Genomic DNA, 20,770 nt, shown 5'->3' with positions numbered 1-20,770 from the left:
TCGTAGGTGATGCAGATACCGCCTTAGAGTCGTATCACGCATTAAAAAGTGCCTTTCAATGCATTATTCGGACAAAAGGGACATTGGAACGCTGGAATACCAGATGATGACATTGTGTCAAGGTAACAGGAGTATAACAAAATTTTATCAAGCCGTTTACCAGCACTTTTCTCTATTACTTGACAAAGTCTCTTCCCTAGATCTGGAAGAAAGTAGCCTTCACGCCATGACAAACACTTACAGGGAAAAGCATTAGATACGTTTGTAAGGGGTTTGAATGGAGATTTGCCGAAATTATTAAGCGTACGCGAACCAACATCCTTGCCACAAGCATTACATATTTGTGTAAAGTTGGACAATATGACATTTAGGAGAAATTATGCCCATGGACAATCCATCAGAAATAATGTACAAAAGGATAAGATCGGTGCGGCGACTTTTACAAATGTGAGAGTATTTTATCCCGAACTTGCCTATGTTGGTGGAACACCGTCCTTGAGACCACTTCTTCCACCTAGACGTAATATCATTTGAATTTTAATCCGACTTTAAGTCGCAATCAAAATTTAAACCACAACCCAAACTTTCATGCTAACGTTAATCCAAATCTCAATAGTAATATTAGTTTCAATCACAACCGTAACGTTCCTGAAAACTTTAGAAGGAATTCAGCTTTTACAAATAATCTTCAAAATCGGCGACCAGAGCCCATGGATGTAGATAATTCAATCCAAACCCGCCAAGCCAATTACGTGAACAGACCACCTAACAATTTAGCAGTAAAAAGACCAGCAACATCTTTTCAAATTCCAGCGAGTAAATTTCAGCGAAATTTCCATATAAATGCTGATTGTATGCCGAAGGAAACCTTTTATGATTACTATCGGCCGGAAGATGGTAATATGAGCCATCATAACCAGAACGTGGATTTTGAATATGATGCTGATTACTTTCATCAAATTCCTGAGGAAGTAACAACGCTCGAAAAGAAAGAAGAAGAAACTGATGATGTTAAACTTGCTGTTAATTTTTATACCCTCCACCTTGGAAAGGAGGGTATATTAACTTTGTCATTCCGTTTGTAACATCCTTAAATATTCGTCTTAGACCCCATAAAGTATATATATTCATAATCAGCATAAAATTCTAAGTCGATTTAACGATGTCCGTCTGTCTGTCTGTCCGTCTGTCTGTCTGTCTGTCTGTCCGTCTGTCTGTCTGTCTGTCTGTTGAAATCACGATACAGCCCACATTATTTGACGTAGAGCTCCAAAATTTAGCAGAGCTATTTGCATTGTGTCTAGGATGGTTGGTATTGAAAATGAGATATATCGGTCCACGTTCTGGTATAGTCCCCATATAACGGTACCTCCCGATATTCGGTATTTTGATGATTTATGCCACGTTTTTTCACGGATTTGTCTTAAAATTGGTATTTGTAGGTCATAGCAGGTCCTTGAGCGTGTGGCAAAACATTGCATGTATGGGTCCAAAATTTGGTATAGCCCCCATATAACGGTACCTCCCGATATTCGGTATTTTGGTGGTTTTTGCCACATTTTTTCACTGATTTGCCTAAAAATTGGTATTTGTGGGTCATAATGGGTCCTAGTTCGTGTGGCGAAACATTGTAATTATAGGTCCACGTTTTGGTATAGCCCCCATATATCGGGACCCTCCCGATATTCGGTAATTTGATGATTTTTGCCACATTTTTTCACGGATTTGTCTGAAATTTGGTATTTGTTGGTCATAATTGGTTCCAGCTTTGGTAGCGAAACATTGCATGCATGGGTCCATTATTTGATATAGCCCCCATATAAAGGTACCTCCCGATATTCGGTATTTTGATGGTTTTTGCCACATTTTTTCACTGATTTGTCTAAAAATTGGTATTTGTGGGCCATAATGGGTCCTAGTTCGTGTGGCGAAACATTGTAATTATAGGTCCACGTTTTGGTGTAGCCCCCATATTACGGTACCTCCCCATAATCGGCATTTTAATGGTTTTTGCCACATTTCTTCTAATGTTTCTTTTACCCTAAGGTGGAGGGTATTAAAAGTTTGGCCCGGCCGAACTTAATGTTTTTTTACTTGTTTAGATTAAACTGTTCCTCATTACCATATTTCGAAGCAAAAATGGGGAACGACAAAAAATTAAAAATATTACTAGACACTGACAGCAATAAAAATTACATCAACCCAAAATTTGTAAAAAGTCCGAAACAAAACGAATGAAATTTTAAAGCAAAGTCCATTAAGAGTGACGTCGAAATAACACAGCATAAATTTATAAAATTGTTTGATGATACTCCCATAAAATTTTTTCTTCTACCAGAATTAGAAACATTTGATGCAATATTAGGAAACGATAGTTTAAAAGAATTTTCAGCTGTGATTCATACAGCCGAGGATTATTTCACCATTAAGGGAGGTAGAAAAGTCCCAATTAAACAGTTCATTTCTCAGAACGTAAATAAAAGTAATATTGTAGCTGATGCACTTTCTACACCCCCTGGAACGAATATTAACTCTTTAACGGGAACAGTGCATAGTAGCGACAGTTCACCAGAAAAACTTATTCCTAAAGTTGAAGTGCCAATAAATGCATTTAAAAATCAATTTTTTCTTGAAATCAACGACACCCCAAATTACAATTTTCAAATAATTTTTCCAGGATATCATAGACATTCGATATCGGAACCAGAATATGATACTGAAAGACTTATTTCAATTTTAAAAAGATACCTTAACCCATCGGTCATTAATTGCATTAAAACTCCAGAGTTTATTATGAGAAAAATTCAAGAAATTTATCCACATCATTTTGTAAATTTTAAAATTAGTTTTACTCAACTTTTTGTAGAAAATATTTTGTCGGAATCTGATCAAGAAACGATTATAATAGAAACTCATAATCGTGCGCATAGAAATGCTGTAGAAAATAAAATGCAAATATTGGAAAAAGCATATTTTCCCAGTATGTTCTCTAAAATTAAAAGAATATTAAAATTGTGCTCCACATGCAAAAGAAATAAATACGACAGGCATCCAAGTCAACCAAAACTGAATGCCACACCAATACCAAACTACCCAGGTCAGGTTATTCATATTGATATTTTCTCAACAGATAGAAAATTAGTTTTGACGGCCATAGATAAGTTCTCGAAATACGCTCAAACCAAGATTCTCTAAGGAAAATCAATAGAGGATATTAGGAGACCTTTGAGAGATATTCTGTTTTTCTATGGAGTTCCCTAAACGGTTGTCATGGACAACGAAAAATCATTGAATTTTGCAACCATACTTTTTATGATGAAAGATGAATTGGGAATAGAGGTGTTTACAACTCCACCATACAAAAGTGAAGCCAATGGCCAAATCGAAAGATTTCACTCAATATTGGCCGAAATTTTGAGATGTCTCAAGGAGGAAGGTATTTGTAGGAATTTTGAGGAGCTTTTGGAACGATCCGTAAACGAATATAACCACTCAATACATTCTACAATCGGTAAGAAACCAGTAGATATGTTTTTCGGGAGGACTGTGGATTTTTCCCCAGGAAGCTATGAAAGAACAAGGGAAAATAATATCAAGATGCTGAAAAAGAAACAGGAAAAGGATTTAATCTATCACAACAAAGATAAAGACGAAATCAAACAATACATACCCGGACAGGAGATTTTTGTCAGAGTTAACAAAAGACTTGGAACAAAATTATCCGAAAAATTCAAACGAGAGCTAGTAAAGGAAAACAGACATTCAACTGTAGTGACCGAAAGTGGGAGGGTCGTTCATAAGAAACATATTAAGAACTAAGTTTTATTACATTTATTTACAGATTTTTTCTGCTGCTTGGTTACTCTAAAGGAGAGTTCCAGATAATGGATTACTCTAACTCTAGACTAGTAGTGATCAATACAGGGACCGCGAAAATTCAGAACGGCGTTTTCAAACTTGTCCTTACAATTGACTTGATACAATATGAAAATTTGATAGAAACGTTAGAAAATGGAATTGACATACGTGACAACAACAATAACTCATTATTACCGTACCTATCCTATTCCATATCCCAAATTAAATCCTGTCTATCTAGACTTAAATTCAAAACAATAAAAAAAAGATCTCTGGACTTTATTGGTAGCGCCTGGAAATGGTTAGCCGGTAGTCCGGACCACCATGATTTCGAAATAATAGAAAATAAAATAAATAATGTCCTTGTTAACAATAACAATCAAATTGTAATTAACCAATTAACAATAGAGAAAGTAAACCAAATTTCAAAGATTACCAATAATATTTCTAAATTATTAGTGAGTCAAGATATCGAAGAAAAATTGTTAGATTTTAAGTATAAGTTGGAAATTATTAAAGAAGAACTGTCTAATATAGAATATGCCATTCATCGGGCCAGATCAAACATTGTAAATTCATTCATTTTTTCTAATACAGAGGTAAATATTTTAAGAGATATTTTTTATAATGATAACATACCATTTGCTATTATGGATGAGGTATTAAAGTTTTCAAAAGTTAAAGTCGCTTCAAATAATAATGAAATAATTTATATTGTTAATATTCCTACAACTAATAATGTAAATTGTGACAAGTTGCTAATTAAACCCGTAAGGAAAAATATTAAAATAATAAAGACAATATTTAAAAATTTTAAACATTAAACATTTAAAATCTTAATTTATATATATATATATATATATATATATATATATATATATATATATATATATATATATATATATATATATATATATATATATGTATATTCTCCAAGAATAAAAAAAAAACAAATGTCAAGAACATAGCCAGACGACGCTTCATTTATGTTTGCAATCTCCTATTTAATTTTTCGAAGACATTTTCATTTATATATATATATATATATATATATATATATATATATATATATATATATATATATATATATATATATATATATATATATATATATATATATATATATATATATATATATATATATATATAAATATATATATATATATTTATATATATATATATATATATATATTTTGATAATCCCAGTCACATTTACCCACGAAATTTTTTCAAATTTGGAATAGAAGACTCGCATCACATTTTGTTATAGCCCCCATTCAGATCCCTCCCGATATTCAGTATTTTGATGTTTTTAGCCACATTTTTCGCGGATTTGTCTAAATATTGGAATTTTTTGTTTGTAATGGGTTCTAAATCTGGTGGCAGAACGTTGTGGGACCATACACAATGATTTCCTATAGCTCGCATATAACGGTAATTTCATATATTGGTAGTACACAATGAGTATTGGTAGTACACAATTTTTTTCTACTTCTTTTACATTAACATGCCCACATCTTCCGCGCAAATTTTGCTTTTTGAATCCCTCGGTGAATCGTGCTAAAACAGTTCATTTAACAGAAATGTTAAAACACAAAAGGTGTTTTCGCGAGTTACAGTACTCCAAACATGAGCTTCAATATATGTTACATTTGTATACAAACGCCGATATATAAATCACAATATTTACCTCCAAATTGGGAGCCAAAGGTTTCCATCTTCCCTGTGTCTTTTTGAAATTTTAATATTTTTGCAAATAATGTAAAAATGACAGTTGCCGTTACTGCTGTTAATTACGTCGATCGACAGTAAGGCTGATTCGGCCAGTTGCATGACCTACAATGATCATCATATTTTAAAAGATTTCTATTAACAGTTACTACATGTTTACTTTAGAGTTCGATTGAGAAGTTTCTGCGGACCGACGTTTTCTTCTAATTTCATCTGTACCATCTGCTCCGTTTACGTCATCCGTTCCGTCTACAGCAAGCATTGACATATTGGTCGTATCTTCCTTATTCTACAAATAACACCAAGAATTAAAATAACAAATTTCAAGAACATGGCCAGACGACGCTTCATATGTGTTTTGTTATCTCCTATTAAAGCTTTCGAAGACATTCGTCAACATATTTAACTTACCATTGTTATACACATTAATACTTGCAGTACGAACATTCCAAAAGATAGGAATGCTAAAGTTGTAAGTGCAATATTTGTGATATCTTTTAATCCGACTTCTTTCGTTTGGTTAAGCGCAGTCATCGATGTCTGGAGTGGATGTGAGCTCCCTTGATTCGCAAATGAATGTGAATTCGCTGGATAGTAATCATGAAATTCATCATATCCTGTAGACGATTGTTATCAATTCAAATTATTCAAATAGGTCTACAAAAAAAACTTCAAACTCTAAACTATACAGAATTTTTTTAATGGAATCACCTGACTTAGCAACTGGTTTGATATTCATCTTCCTTGGTGTTTCTCCAAAGTGGTGATTATTTTTGAAAAGTGATGCCGGCTGTAAAAATTCATTAAACAACCAATGAAATGAGAAAATTAAAAAATTATATATTTATACCAGCTGAACCCGCTTCTACTTTCGCTTTTAGATGCATTCAAAATTTTATATTCAAATATTTTTTGGTTCCAAAAAATTAAAAAAAAAAATACAAATAAAAACGTGCTAAATTTAGTCCGTTTCCACTAAGAGTTTGTCCTTGAGAATTATTAGTCGTCATAGGAAATGCCAAATGTACAGGAATCTGCAATTATGCAAAAAATTATGCAGGAACTAGGTTAAAGGATGCGTGGTTGTTTAAACAACCACTCCACTCGGTGACCTATTGATCCATTGTGGAACTTCATCCAAATCTAAACCGATATCAATATAATTTGACTAATTTATTTGTAGACCACATTCCGTCACACATTGCAGATTTCATCAAATACATGAACTCAACGAAAATATATATATGGGAGCTATACCCAAATCTGAACCGATTTTGCTTTGGTGAATTTATTTTAGTAACAAATTCCATTACTCCCAGTCTGAGTGGAATTTCAAAATGTATATAGTCTAGATTACTTTCAAACGTAAATAAGATTTTCCTCTTCCGTCACACTTACCCAACTTCATTGAAATTGGAAATACATAGTGTGTTTGGTGCATCAAATACATGAAATCGCCCAAAATATATATGGAACAATATCCCAATCCGAACCGACTTCTATATAATTTGGCAATCTTATTTTTGTGCAAAATTCAATTATATATTGTAAATGTTATTGAAATTAGAGATACATTGAGTATTTGGCCAAAAAAAAAAAAAAAAAAAAAAAAAAAAAAATATATATATATATATATATATATATATATACTATAAGAGCTATATCCAAATCTGAGCCGATTTCAATATAATTTGACAAATTTAGTTTGTATTTAATTCCGTTACATATTTCAAATTTTCTTGAAATTGAAGATACATAGCGTTTTGGTGAATCAATTACATGAACTCGGATCAAAATTCTGAACTGATTTCAATATAATATAAATTCAGTTTTGCACCAAATTCTGTTACATATTCTAATCAACCACATTAAATCGGACGAAAATATATATGATACCTTTATCCAAATATAAACCGATTTCAATATAATTTGAATAATTTATTCTTGTACGGAGTACCTTTACACGTTCTAACTTTCATTGCAATTGGAGATACATGGCGTGTTTGATGCATCAAATACATTAAATCGGCCGAAAATATAAGGTGAGATAAGCATTTTGGTGAGAATTTTCCAGAAAAAAAGTTATTCGTGATGGAATTCAAGCGTGATAATGTGATTTCTTTATATTTGGTTGGAAAACCACAAGTGGCTATCGTTAGAGCACTTCAGAATTTAAATGTGAATAAATCTTTTGAGTCTCGTTACCGTGATACTGGTAGCGTAGCCCGACGTCAAGGAAGTGGACGAAAAAAAGCAATATCAGCAGAAATTGTTCGAAGAGTAAAGAAGTGATCGAAACCCGCGTCGCAGTGACCGAAAAATGGATCGTGAGCTGAACATATCGCAATATTCCATTCGGTAAATATTGAAACATGAGCTCGGGGTAAAGCCATTGAAATTCCCAAAAGTGCAAGAACTTACACCGCAACAGAAAGAAAATACACTCAAAAGAGCTTAAGAGTTGCTTCGCTTGGCCGAAAGTGGTGAACTGCCGATTTTGGTTTCCTTCGACGAGAAAACATTCGTTGTCCAGTAGTTTGTAAACAAACAAAATGATCGTGTTTACTTGTCAAAGAGGTCAGCTGAAAATATGCACCTTCTGTTGGCCACCAGAACTCAAGCGCCGGCCATGGTGATGGTGAGAGCCGCCATAACAGCCGATGGTCGCTCTCCGCTCGTATTCATCGACATCAACAAGTGGCATCAGAATAAATGCCGAATATTATCGCGAAAATATTCTGGAGGTTGTATTAAAGCCTTGGGTATGCAAACATTTTCGTCGCAGACTTTGGACATTCCAACAGGACTCAGCACCATCGCACTCAGCAGGCACCACCCAAGAATGGTTACAAAATGAGGTTCCTCGCATCATTTCCAGCACACAATGGCCACCAAAATCTCCGGATACCAATCCGTTGGACTATTGTTGCTGGAAAGCAAGGTTGGCACTAAAAAATACCAAAGTGTTGATCACCTCAAGCAAGCGCTACGCCGGGAATGGGGCAAAATACCGCAGAGAAACATTCGGACAGCGTGTGACGGTTTCATTGGCTGTTTGATCTAAGTTTGTTTGTTTGATCTAAATAAATCTAAGCTTATTTGATGCTATTTCCGACATTTTTTGCTTTCATTCAATAAAATTAAAAAAAAAAACAAGTTAAAAAGCAGTAAGTTCGGCCGGGCCGAACTTTGAATACCCTCCACCATTTGGAACGAATTTGGAAATAAAATCCTGAAAAAAAATTGGTAAAATTTTAAAAATACCGAATATTGCCGTTATATTGGTGCCTATACGACGTGGACCCACACAGGCATTATTATACCCTCCACCAAAAAAGGTATGGAGGGTATATTAACTTTGTCATTCCGTTTGTAACTCATCGAAATAATCATTTTAGACCCAACAAAGTATATATATTCTTGATCAGCGTAAAATTCTAAGACGATTTAGCCCTGTCCGTCCGTCTGTCCGTCTGTCCGTCTGTTGTAATCACGCTACAGTCTAAACGAATTAAGATAGGAAGCTAAAATTTTGCACAGATCTCTCTTTTGTCTGCAGGCAGGTCAAGTTCGAAGATGGGCTATATCGGTCCACGATATCGTATAGCCCCCATATAACGGTACCCCCCGATATTCGGTATTTTGATGATTTTACCCACATTTTTCAACGGAATTGTCTGAAAATCCACACAAGGAGTTCCTTGTGGGTACTTTATACCTCGGCAGAGAATTATCTATATAGGTCCACAATATCGTATAGCCCCCATATAACGGTACCCCCCGATATTCGGTATTTTGATGATTTTGCCCACATTTTTGAACGGAATTGTCTGAAAATCCACACAAGGAGTTCCTTGTGGGTACTTTATACCTCGGCAGAGAATTATCTATATAGGTCCACGATATCGTATAGCACCCATGTAACGGTACCCCCCGATATTCGGTATTTTGAAGATTTTACCCACATTTTTCAACGGAATTGTCTGAAAATCCACACAAGGAGTTCCTTGTGGGTACTTTATACCTCGGCAGAGAATTTTTCATATAGGTCCACGATATCGTATAGCCCCCATGTAACGGTACCCCCCGATATTCGGTATTTTGATGATTTTACCCACATTTTTGAACGGAATTGTCTGAAAATCCACACAAGGAGTTCCTTGTGGGTACTTTATACCTCGGCAGAGAATTATCTATATAGGTCCACAATATCGTATATCCCCCATATAACGGTACCCCCGATATTCGGTATTTTGATGATTTTACCCACATTTTTGAACGGAATTGTCTGAAAATCCACACAAGGAGTTCCTTGTGGGTACTTTATACCTCGACAGAGAATTATCTATATAGGTCCACAATATCGTATAGCCCCCATATAACGGTACCCCCCGATATTCGGTATTTTGAAGATTTTACACACATTTTTGAACGGAATTGTCTGAAAATCCACACAAGGAGTTCCTTGTGGGTACTTTATACCTCGGCAGAGAATTATTTATATAGGTCCACAATATCGTATAGCCCCCATATAACGGTACCCCCCGATATTTGGTTTTTGATGATTTTACCCACATTTTTCAACAGAATTGTCTGAAAATCCACAAAAGAAGTCCCTTGTGGGCATTTTACCTCCTCAAAATGAAGTGTCTATATAGGTCCACGATATCGTATATCCCCCATATAACTGTAACCTCCGATATTCGGTATTTTGATGATGTTAGCTACGCTTTTCAATGGAATTGTCTTAAAATCAACACAAGTAGTTCCTTGTGAGTACTTCACCCCCTGAGAGAGAATTGTCTATACAGACCCACGATATCGTATATCCCCCATATAACGGTACCCCCCGATATTCGGTATTTTATGATTTGACCCACATTTTTCATCGGAATTGTCTGAAAATCCACACAAGGAGTTCCTTGTGGGTACTTTATACCCCGGCAGAGAATTATTTATATAGATCCACGATATTGTATAGCCCTCATATAACGGTACCCCCGATGTTCGGTATTTTGATGTTTTTAGCCATATTTTTCAACGGAATGGTCACAAGGGGTTCTTTGTGAGCACTTTACCCACCGACAGAGAATTCTCTATATAGGTTAACGATAACGTATAGCTCCCATATAACGGTACCCCGCGATATTCGGTATTTTGATGATTTTAGCCACATTTTCCAATCGTATTGTCTGAAAATCCACACACGGAGTTCCTTGTGAGTACTTTACACGCAGATATAGATTTGTCTTTATAGGTCCACAATATCGGCACCTTCCTATATTAGATATTTTAAAGATTTTAAAAGAATTTTTATTGGATTTTATTTTTTTGAAAATTTTCTAATTCGTTCCAAATGGTGGAGGGTATTCAAAGTTCGGCCCGGCCGAACTTACTGCTTTTTTACTTGTTTGTCATGAGTCATTACCAAATTCAAATTCGGAACTTGAAATAAACGCGAATAATGTAGCTAAAATCATCAAAGTATAGAATATAGGGATTTACCGTTATATCGGAGCTGTGCGAAGACCTCAACCTGCTTAGACAATTTTTTGTCATATTCTGTAGCATCCATTACGAACTTCAAATACGAGATTTCAAACAACTTCGGTGAGTATTGTACCTAAACTCGTCAAAATACCGAATATAGGGAGGTACTGGTATATGGGGCCTATACGAAGACCTGGACCAGCATAGAAAATTTTTTGTCACAGACTGAAGTTTCCATTACGAACTGTAAATGCGTAATTTGAAAAAATTTTGGTAAATAAAGACGCTAAAATCACCAAAATACCGAATATAGGGAGGTACAGTTATATGGGGGCTATACGAAGACGTAGACCTGAACAGACAATTTTCTGTCTTAGGCTGTAGTATCCATTGCGAACTTCAAATACCAAATTTTGAACAATTCCGATTAATAATGTCGCTAAAATCATGAAAATACCAAATATCGGGAGGTACAGTTATATGGGGGCTATACGAAGACTTGGACCTGCACAGACAATTTTCTGTCTTAGGCTGTAGTATCCATTTCGAACTTCAAATAACAAATTTGAAACAATTCGTGTGAATAATGTCGCTAAAATCATCAAAATATCGAATATCGGGAGGTACCGTTATAAGGGGGCTATATGAAAACGTGGACCTACATGGCCCATTTACGAACTTAACCTGCCTACTGTAAAAATAAACCTGTGTGCAAAATTTTAGCCTTGTATCTCAATTCATTCGAAAGATAGCGTGATTACAACAGACAGACAGACGGACAGACAGACGGACATCGCTAAATCGACTTAGAATTTTACGCTGATCAAGAATATATATACTTTGTTGTGTCTGACATGAGTATTTCGAGGAGTTACAAACGGAATGACAAAGTTAATATACTCTCCACAGTATGGTGGAAGTATAAAAACAAGTAAATCTTAAAAACCCCGAATGTAGCCGTATATTAGGGTTTATACGACGACTTGGACCGGCATGGGCAACTTTTGTCACAAGCTATTACAATATTCAAATGCGAAAATTAAAAAAAATATATGTTTATAATGTAGCTATAATTATCAAAATACCGAATATAGGGAGTTACCATGGGGGTTATAAATGGACCTGCCCAGACAATTTTCTGCCATAGGCTGTAGTATCCATTACTAACAAATACAAAATTTGAAATAATTCCGATAAATAATGTCGCTAAAATCATCAAAATACCGAATATTGGGGGTCCCGTTATATGGGGGCTATACGAAGACGTGTACCTGCACAGACAATATTCTGTCATAGGCTGTAGTATCCATTCAAACTTCAAATGCCAAATTTAAAACAATTCCGGTTAATAATGTCGCAATAATCATCAAAATACCGAATATCGGGGGGTACCGTTATATGGGGGCTATACGAAGAAGTGGACCTTCACAGACAATTTTCTGTCATAGGCTGTAGTATTCATTACGAACTTCAAATATTAAATTTGAAATAGTTCGGGTAAATAACGTCTCTAAAATCACCAAAATACCGAATATCGGGAGGTACCATTATATGGGGGTTATACGAAGACGTGGACCCTCCACCAAACTATGGAGGCTATATTAATTTTGTCATTCCGTTTGTAACTTCTCGAAATACTCATGTCAGACCCAACAAAGTATATATATTCTTGATCAGCGTAAAATAAGACGGTTTAGCCATGTCCGTCTGTCTGTCTGTCTGTTGTAATCACGCTAACTTTCGAACGGATTGAGATAGAAGGCTAAAATTTTGCACACATGTATATTTTGCCAGTCGGCAGGTTAAGTTCGGAAATGGGCCATGTAGGTCCAAGTTATCATATAGCCCCCATATAACGGTACCTCCCTATATTCGGTATTTTGATGATTTTAGCGACATTATTCACCGGAATTGTTTCAAATTTGGCATTTGAAGTTCGTAATGGATACTACAGCCTAAGACAGAAAATTATCTGTGCAGGTCCACGTCTTCGTATTGCCCCCATATAACGGTACCCCCCGATATTCGGTATTTTGGTGATTTTAGCGACATTATTCACCGGAATTGTTTCAAATTTGGCATTTGAAGTTCGTAATGGATACTACAGCCTAAGACAGAAAATTTTCTGTGCAGGTCCACGTCTTCGTATTGCCCCCATATAACGGTACCCCCCGATATTCGGTATTTTGATGATTTTGGCGACATTATTTAACGGAATCGTTCCAAATTTGGTATTTGTTGGTAATAGATACTGCAGCATAAAACAGAAAATGGGCCATGTAGGTCCACGTCTTCGTATAGCCCCCATATAACGGTACCCCTATATTCGGTATTTTGATGATTTTAGCTACATTATAAACAGATTTTTCTTCAAGTTTCGCATTTAAATATTGTAATAACTTATGACAAAAGTTGCCTATGCAGGTCCACGTCGTCGTATAGGCATTCGGTATTTTTAAAATTTTAACAGAATTTTTTACGAATTTTATTTATTTATTTTTTTTTTTTTTCTTTGGCAATTGTCAAATTTGTACCAAATGGTGGAGGGTATTAAAAGTTCGGCCCGGCCGAACTTACAGCTTTTTACTTGTTTTGACTTAAGTCATAGTAGCTATTACGAATTTTTAATATTAATTTTGAAACAACTCCGGTAAATAATGTCGCTTAAATCATCAAAATACCGCATATCGGGAGGTACCGTTATATGGGGGCTATACGTGGACCATTTTCAATACCAAAAGTCCTGCAGACGTAGTACACATTTGAGTAAAATTTTATCAACCTACTTTATTTCGTTCGGAAGCTAGAGTGATTTCCACAGACGGACGGACATTGATAAATCGACATAGAATTTTATACTGATCAAGAATATATATATACGATGTGTTTCAAACGGAATGACATACTATGATGGAGGGTATAAAAATGTAAAAATTACATTTTGACTTTGTTGCAATTTTGTTTCCCACCCTGTAAATATGGGAGCTATAACTAAATCTGAACACATTTCTATATAATTGCTCATGGGAAAAGCGCTACAAGCGTAGCACTAATGTTCGCCCTCGAAGGCAATGCCCATGTACGTCGTCTCTCCCTTTTTTCTATACTGGCAATGCCATTTCACTGGTTTTATTTTGATTAACATTTTCCTGCTCTCTTGCTCTCAGAGTAAGAACAAGAGTTCGAGGAGAAGAAGAATCATCTTCTATTAGTTTTTTTCTTTGGAGTTTTTAACATTGTATTTTTGCCTTTGACCAAGAAGGTCGTTATAATAAAATTGTGCGAAAGAATAAAAGTGAAGTTAAAAATAATTTTTGTGCGTTTGATTTTAAAGCGAGGATCGACACAGTGGTAGCAGACCGTATTTGGAAACATTTTGTTGAGGCTGCATAGTAACCCTTGCCCAAGTAGGAGTATTTACCAGAGCCAGAAGTGCAGGTAACCAGTCGATCAGGGAAACTGACTCTGTGGTGACCGACTGTAGCAAAAGTTGTCCCGTCAACATCTGGTCCTTCGAAACCGGCAATTAGGACAAAGTAATAGAAGTAAGTACCGGCAATTTTTTGGAAAAAAAATTTAAATTGTGGTGAAGAGCGAAAACTGGATCTATAGTCGTGGTTCCGTTACATAACCTTGCTAAAAATATTCAAGGGTAGCTAAGGTTATTGACTCATTTGGTACCGTTGGAATATTTTTGGAGCCTTGTCGCTGCTTACTCTTTGGCCCTTGATGGTGTTGTTGTTTGTAACAGCACTTTGTTTATTTCTTTGCCTGCCTTCTTGTGGACTACCTTTTTGGGGCTCGCTGTTTTGTGTGCTTGCCGTTTGCCTGTAAATCTACATAATAGGCAAAATTTCTTCTCCTGTCATAACATACAAAGCAGTGTTGTTGTGCATGGGTGGTACGTTAGACGCACTGGCATTGTTTATGTTGTTGGTGGCTCGCTGCTTGTGCGTTGGTTACTATGCCGTGGTGCTGTTGCGCCGTTGCTGTTTATGATTTGGTGGCTCGCAGCTTGTGCGCTGGTGGCTCTGCATAGTTGTTGCATTGTCTCTATCTAATTTGGTTGGGCTCTATTGGTGTTTGTCATTGGCGGCTGCCCTGACTCATATTCATTTGCATTGATTTTGATTGCTAGTCTATGAAGAACTATATTTCTCGAAGGAGATAATACGAAGCAAATAATAAGTGGAAAGAGTAACATTGACTCTTTGGTTATCCACCTTATTAAAAAAAAATATATTGCTACATACACAGTGGTGTGTAACGGCGTTTAATGGAATCTATGAGATTTTGGCGAATTTAAACGTCGTAAAGTAGTAAAAGAAGAGCAATTTTATTGTTAGTGGATTTTGCCCTTTTATATATTCGAAACTGTGGGTCAGAAGCATCTATTTGTAATATAGAGACTTGCTCAAACAAAAAAAAAAAACTCTAATTGAGAAAACATTGAAAATTCATTGTTGGAATGAACATTATTTGGACTGTTTGTTGAGTGCTCTTGACTGCTCAGATTGGACGTTTAATTGTAAACGTTTTTGGAACAAATTATTCCAAAATTAGAGTAGAAACCTTTCTCTGGAGGAGCAGTTGACATTTCCCCATCAATAATTTTTCGAGATTATCGCCTTTGAATTTTTTGCTAGATCGATGACAATGGCAAGTCTAGAAGACTTTTTGAATAAATGTGAGGAAATTATTTCTTTTGAAGAAAATTTAAAGGAGACTGATTCCTCAGGATTCAATGATTCTGCAATTGAAGTGGAAAAATCAGAGCTTCACAGTTTGTGGACAGAATGGAAGGAAACCCTGAAAGCTTGTACCTCTGACCCGGAGAGCTATAAAAAAATAAGGAGACTATAAAAACCAATAAAAAACTTGCTCATCAGAGTTACGTTAGGTGCATTAACATCTTGGGGGAATGGAAGGAAAAAGTAAAGGTTGTACCCATTGCTTAAAATCAAAAAGTGTCTGCCTCAATTTCAGTCCCGCCGTGTGACACGGAGGTTTTTCATGGGGACTATGTGTCATGACCCAGTTTTCGCGATTTGTTCACGGCCATTTATATCAATAATAAAAAACTTAGCTCTGTTGAGAAACTTTACCATTTGTTCCAAAAAACAAGTGGAGAGGCAAGAGAAATAAATCGCCATATTCCGTTGACAGCCGAAGGTTTCTCTATTGCTTGGGACAATTTGAGGAACCAATATGAAAATAAGAGAATTCTAGTAAATACTCAGCTGCGAAATTTATTTAATCTTGCTCATTGTGGGCAAGAATCGGCATGTGGCCTAAAGAAACTGCAACGAGACGTTACTAATTGCATAGCGGTCCTTGATTTATATAAAATTGATGTGAAGTCTTGGGACCCTATATTTGTCTATCTAAACATTTTAAGGAATGGAGTTCCATACAAAGTTCGTGCGCTAATAGACCCTTGCTCGGATGACTATTTTATTTCCTCTCGGTTGCAAAAAATGCTAAAGTTACCAACAAGCTTTGTCTCTGCGGAAATTTCTGGTTTAGGCGGTCAACATCTGACGAAATGCTCCAAAATAGCATCTATTAGAATTGGTTCGATGAAAAATATTTCTTTCACGCTAGACTTCGAGGCTTTCGTGGTCCCAGAAATAACGGGAAATATACCCACACAGCCATTGGATAAGATTCGTATGAACGAATTACCGGATCTAGATTTTGCGGATCCAACGTTTTATCGAGGTGGCCAAGTAGATGTATTGCTCGGTGGAAACATTTACCCAATTATCTTGCTCAGTGGAGTTAGGAAAAATATCTTTGGCTCACTTTTAGCTCAAGAGACCGTGTTTGGGTGGGTATTGACTGGCCCAGCAACCAATTTGCTCTGTCCGACTTCAATGAGTGTTTCCCATTGCACTAGAGTGTCAGTGCAAGACCAGCTAGCTAGGTTCTGGGAAATTGAAGAGGTACCCAAGGTCTCAACTACCTCGATAGAGGAACAGAAGTGCGAGGAAATTTTTCGATCTACGACTTCCAGAGGCTCTGATGGAAGATATACCGTGAACTTGCCCTTTAAAGACGATCCTCCTTTTTCTTTCGCATCAAAGTCTAGCCGATACGTTGCTCTTACTCAATATTTGCGGAATGAGACGTCGTTACTGAGAAATCCAAAACGAAAATCGGATTATGATGATGTGATTTTAGAATATTTGTCTCTGGGACATATGGAAAAGATAGAACACTTTGTAAACTACAAGGACTGTTTTTATTTGCCTCATCATGGCGTTTTTAAGCCTGAAAGCGTGACTACGAAACTGAGAGTAGTCTTCAACGCTTCATGTGCCTCGGTTAATGGCAAAAGCTTAAACGATGTGTTGTATGTTGGACCTTCCCTTCAAAAAGATATTATCTCTCTGATATTAAATTGGCGCTTATACAAATATGTATTTAATGCAGACATTTCTAAGATGTATCGTCAAATTTTGATCAATCCATTACATGCAAAGTACCAGCGTATTCTGTTCAGAACTTGCCCAGACGAAGAGGTTTCTGATTACCAATTGAAGACGGTAACGTGTGGCGTCAATTGCGCCCCATACTTGGCTCTTAGAACTCTTTTAAAATTAGCAGATGACGAAGAGTATCGTTTCCCAATTGGCTCGAAAATTCTAAGAAATAATATGTATGTCGATGATGCTTTGGTAGGCGTTCATACTGTTTCGCAGGGGTTGAAAACGAAGTAAGAATTGATAAAAATTCTTGAATCAGGTGGATTTGAACTTCGGAAGTGGACGTCCAATTCCAAAGAAATTTTGAAGGAGCTCGGCGACAAAAGCTCTGCAAAGACGTTGGGTATTCGGTGGAACGCCTCGGTAGATAGTTTCTACTTTGTTATGGACAAAATTCCAGAAAGAAATTCGTTTTCTAAGAGGCAAGTGTTGTCCATTATCGCAAAGATTTTCGATCCTTTGGGTTGGCTTTCCCCAATTACGAATTTTTAATATTAATTTTGAAACAACTCCGGTAAATAATGTCGCTTAAATCATCAAAATACCGCATATCGGGAGGTACCGTTATATGGGGGCTATACGTGGACCATTTTCAATACCAAAAGTCCTGCAGACGTAGTACACATTTGAGTAAAATTTTATCAACCTACTTCATTTCGTTCGGAAGCTAGAGTGATTTCCACAGACGGACAGACGGACGGACATTGATAAATCGACATAGAATTTTATACTGATCAAGAATATATATATATACGATGTGTTTCAAACGGAATGACATACTATGATGGAGGGTATAAAAATGTAAAAATTACATTTTGACTTTGTTGCAGTTTTGTTTCCCACCCTGTAAATATGGGAGCTATAACTAAATCTGAACACATTTCTATATAATTGCTCATGGAAAAAGCGCTACAAGCGTAGCACTAATGTTCGCCCTCGAAGGCAATGCCCATGTACGTCGTCTCTCCCTTTTTTCTATACTGGCAATGCCATATCACTGGTTTTATTTTGATTAACATTTTCCTGCTCTCTTGCTCTCAGAGTAAGAACAAGGGTTCGAGGAGAAGAAGAATCATCTTCTATTAGTTTTTTTTCTTTGGAGTTTTTAACATTGTATTTTTGCCTTTGACCAAGAAGGTCGTTATAATAAAATTGTGCGAAAGAATAAAAGTGAAGTTAAAAATAATTTTTGTGCGTTTGATTTTAAAGCGAGGATCGACACAGTGGTAGCAGACCGTATTTGGAAACATTTTGTTGAGGCTGCATAGTAACCCTTGCCCAAGTAGGAGTATTTACCCGAGCCAGAAGTGCAGGTAACCAGTCGATCAGGAAACTGACTCTGTGGTGACCGACTGTAGCAAAAGTTGTCCCGTCAACATCTGGTCCTTCGAAACCGGCAATTAGGACAAAGTAATAGAAGTAAGTACCGGCAATTTTTTGGAAAAAAAAATTTAAATTGTGGTGAAGAGCGAAAACTGGATCTATAGTCGTGGTTCCGTTACATAACCTTGCTAAAAATATTCAAGGGTAGCTAAGGTTATTGACTCATTTGGTACCGTTGGAATATTTTTGGAGCCTTGCCGCTGCTTACTCTTTGGCCCTTGATGGTGTTGTTGTTTGTAACAGCACTTTGTTTATTTCTTTGCCTGCCTTCTTGTGGACTACCTTTTTGGGGCTCGCTGTTTTGTGTGCTTGCCGTTTGCCTGTAAATCTACATAATAGGCAAAATTTCTTCGCCTGTCATAACATACAAAGCAGTGTTGTTGTGCATTGGTGGCGCGCTGTCAGTACGTTAGACGCACTGGCATTGTTTATGTTGTTGGTGGCTCGCTGCTTGTGCGTTGGTTACTATGCCGTGGTGCTGTTGCGCCGTTGCTGTTTATGATTTGGTGGCTCGCAGCTTGTGCGCTGGTGGCTCTGCATAGTTGTTGCATTGTCTCTATCTAATTTGGTTGGGCTCTATTGGTGTTTGTCATTGGCGGCTGTCCTGACTCATATTCATTTGCATTGATTTTGATTGCTAGTCTATGAAGAACTATATTTCTCGAAGGAGATAATACGAAGCAAATAATAAGTGGAAAGAGTAACATTGACTCTTTGGTTATCCACCTTATTAAAAAACAAGTAAAAAAACATTAAGTTCGGCCGGGCCAAACTTTTAATACCCTCCACCTTAGGGTAAAAGAAACATTAGAAGAAATGTGGCAAAAACCATTAAAATGCCGATTATGGGGAGGTACCGTAATATGGGGGCTACACCAAAACGTGGACCTATAATTACAATGTTTCGCCACACGAACTAGGACCCATTATGGCCCACAAATACCAATTTTTAGACAAATCAGTGAAAAAATGTGGCAAAACCATCAAAATACCGAATATCGGGAGGTACCTTTATATGGGGGCTATATCAAATAATGGACCCATGCATGCAATGTTTCGCTACCGAAGCTGGAACCAATTATGACCAACAAATACCAAATTTCAGACAAATCCGTGAAAAATGTGGCAAAAATCATCAAATTACCGAATATCGGGAGGTCCCGTTATATGGGGGCTATACAAAAACGTGGACCTATAATTACAATGTTTCGCCACACGAACTAGGACCCATTATGACCCACAAATACCAATTTTTAGGCAAATCAGTGAAAAAATGTGGCAAAAACCACCAAAATACCGAATATCGGGAGGTACCGTTATATGAGGGCTATACCAAATCATGGACCCATACATGCAATGTTTCGCCACCGGAGCTGGAACCTATTATGACCAACAAATACCGATTTTCAGACAAATCCGTGAAAAAATGTTGCAAAAATCATCAAATTACCGGATATCTGGAGGTACCGTTATATGGGGGCTATACCAAATTTTGGACCCATACATGCAATGTTTTGCCACACGCTCAAGGACCTGCTATGACCTACAAATACCAATTTTAAGACAAATCCGTGAAAAAACGTGGCATAAATCATCAAAATACCGAATATCGGGAGGTACCGTTATATGGGGACTATACCAGAACGTGGACCGATATATCTCATTTTCAATACCAACCATCCTAGACACAATGCAAATAGCTCTGCTAAATTTTGGAGCTCTACGTCAAATAATGTGGGCTGTATCGTGATTTCAACAGACAGACAGACGGACAGACAGACAGACAGACAGACAGACGGACAGACAGACAGACGGACATC

General features: G+C 36.6%; 1 protein-coding gene and 1 long non-coding RNA gene across 2 annotated transcripts in view; one reads left to right on the top strand and one right to left on the bottom strand.

Moving 5' to 3' along the window:
* The window catches only part of LOC131804147 (uncharacterized), a 164,076-nt gene that overhangs the window by 75,234 nt on the left and 68,072 nt on the right, over window positions 1–20,770 (bottom strand). Inside the window, exons 4-7 of the mRNA XM_059126562.1 lie at window positions 6,301–6,379; window positions 6,001–6,206; window positions 5,750–5,878; window positions 5,549–5,694 (exon numbers count right to left, since the gene is read on the bottom strand). Coding sequence (XP_058982545.1) covers window positions 5,549–5,694; window positions 5,750–5,878; window positions 6,001–6,206; window positions 6,301–6,379 — 560 coding nt within the window. The remainder of the gene's footprint in view (window positions 1–5,548; window positions 5,695–5,749; window positions 5,879–6,000; window positions 6,207–6,300; window positions 6,380–20,770) is intronic.
* LOC131804149 (uncharacterized) overlaps window positions 18,728–20,770 on the top strand; it is a 90,153-nt gene continuing 88,110 nt past the window's right edge. Inside the window, exon 1 of the long non-coding RNA XR_009342912.1 lies at window positions 18,728–18,986. This is a non-coding gene — a long non-coding RNA (uncharacterized LOC131804149). The remainder of the gene's footprint in view (window positions 18,987–20,770) is intronic.

This window comes from Musca domestica, unplaced genomic scaffold (assembly GCF_030504385.1).
Source record: "Musca domestica strain aabys unplaced genomic scaffold, Musca_domestica.polishedcontigs.V.1.1 4, whole genome shotgun sequence".
Taxonomy (NCBI): Eukaryota; Metazoa; Arthropoda; class Insecta; order Diptera; family Muscidae; genus Musca; species Musca domestica.
Note: the sequence above shows the minus strand (reverse complement) of the source record. Positions and strands in the feature narration are given on the sequence as shown.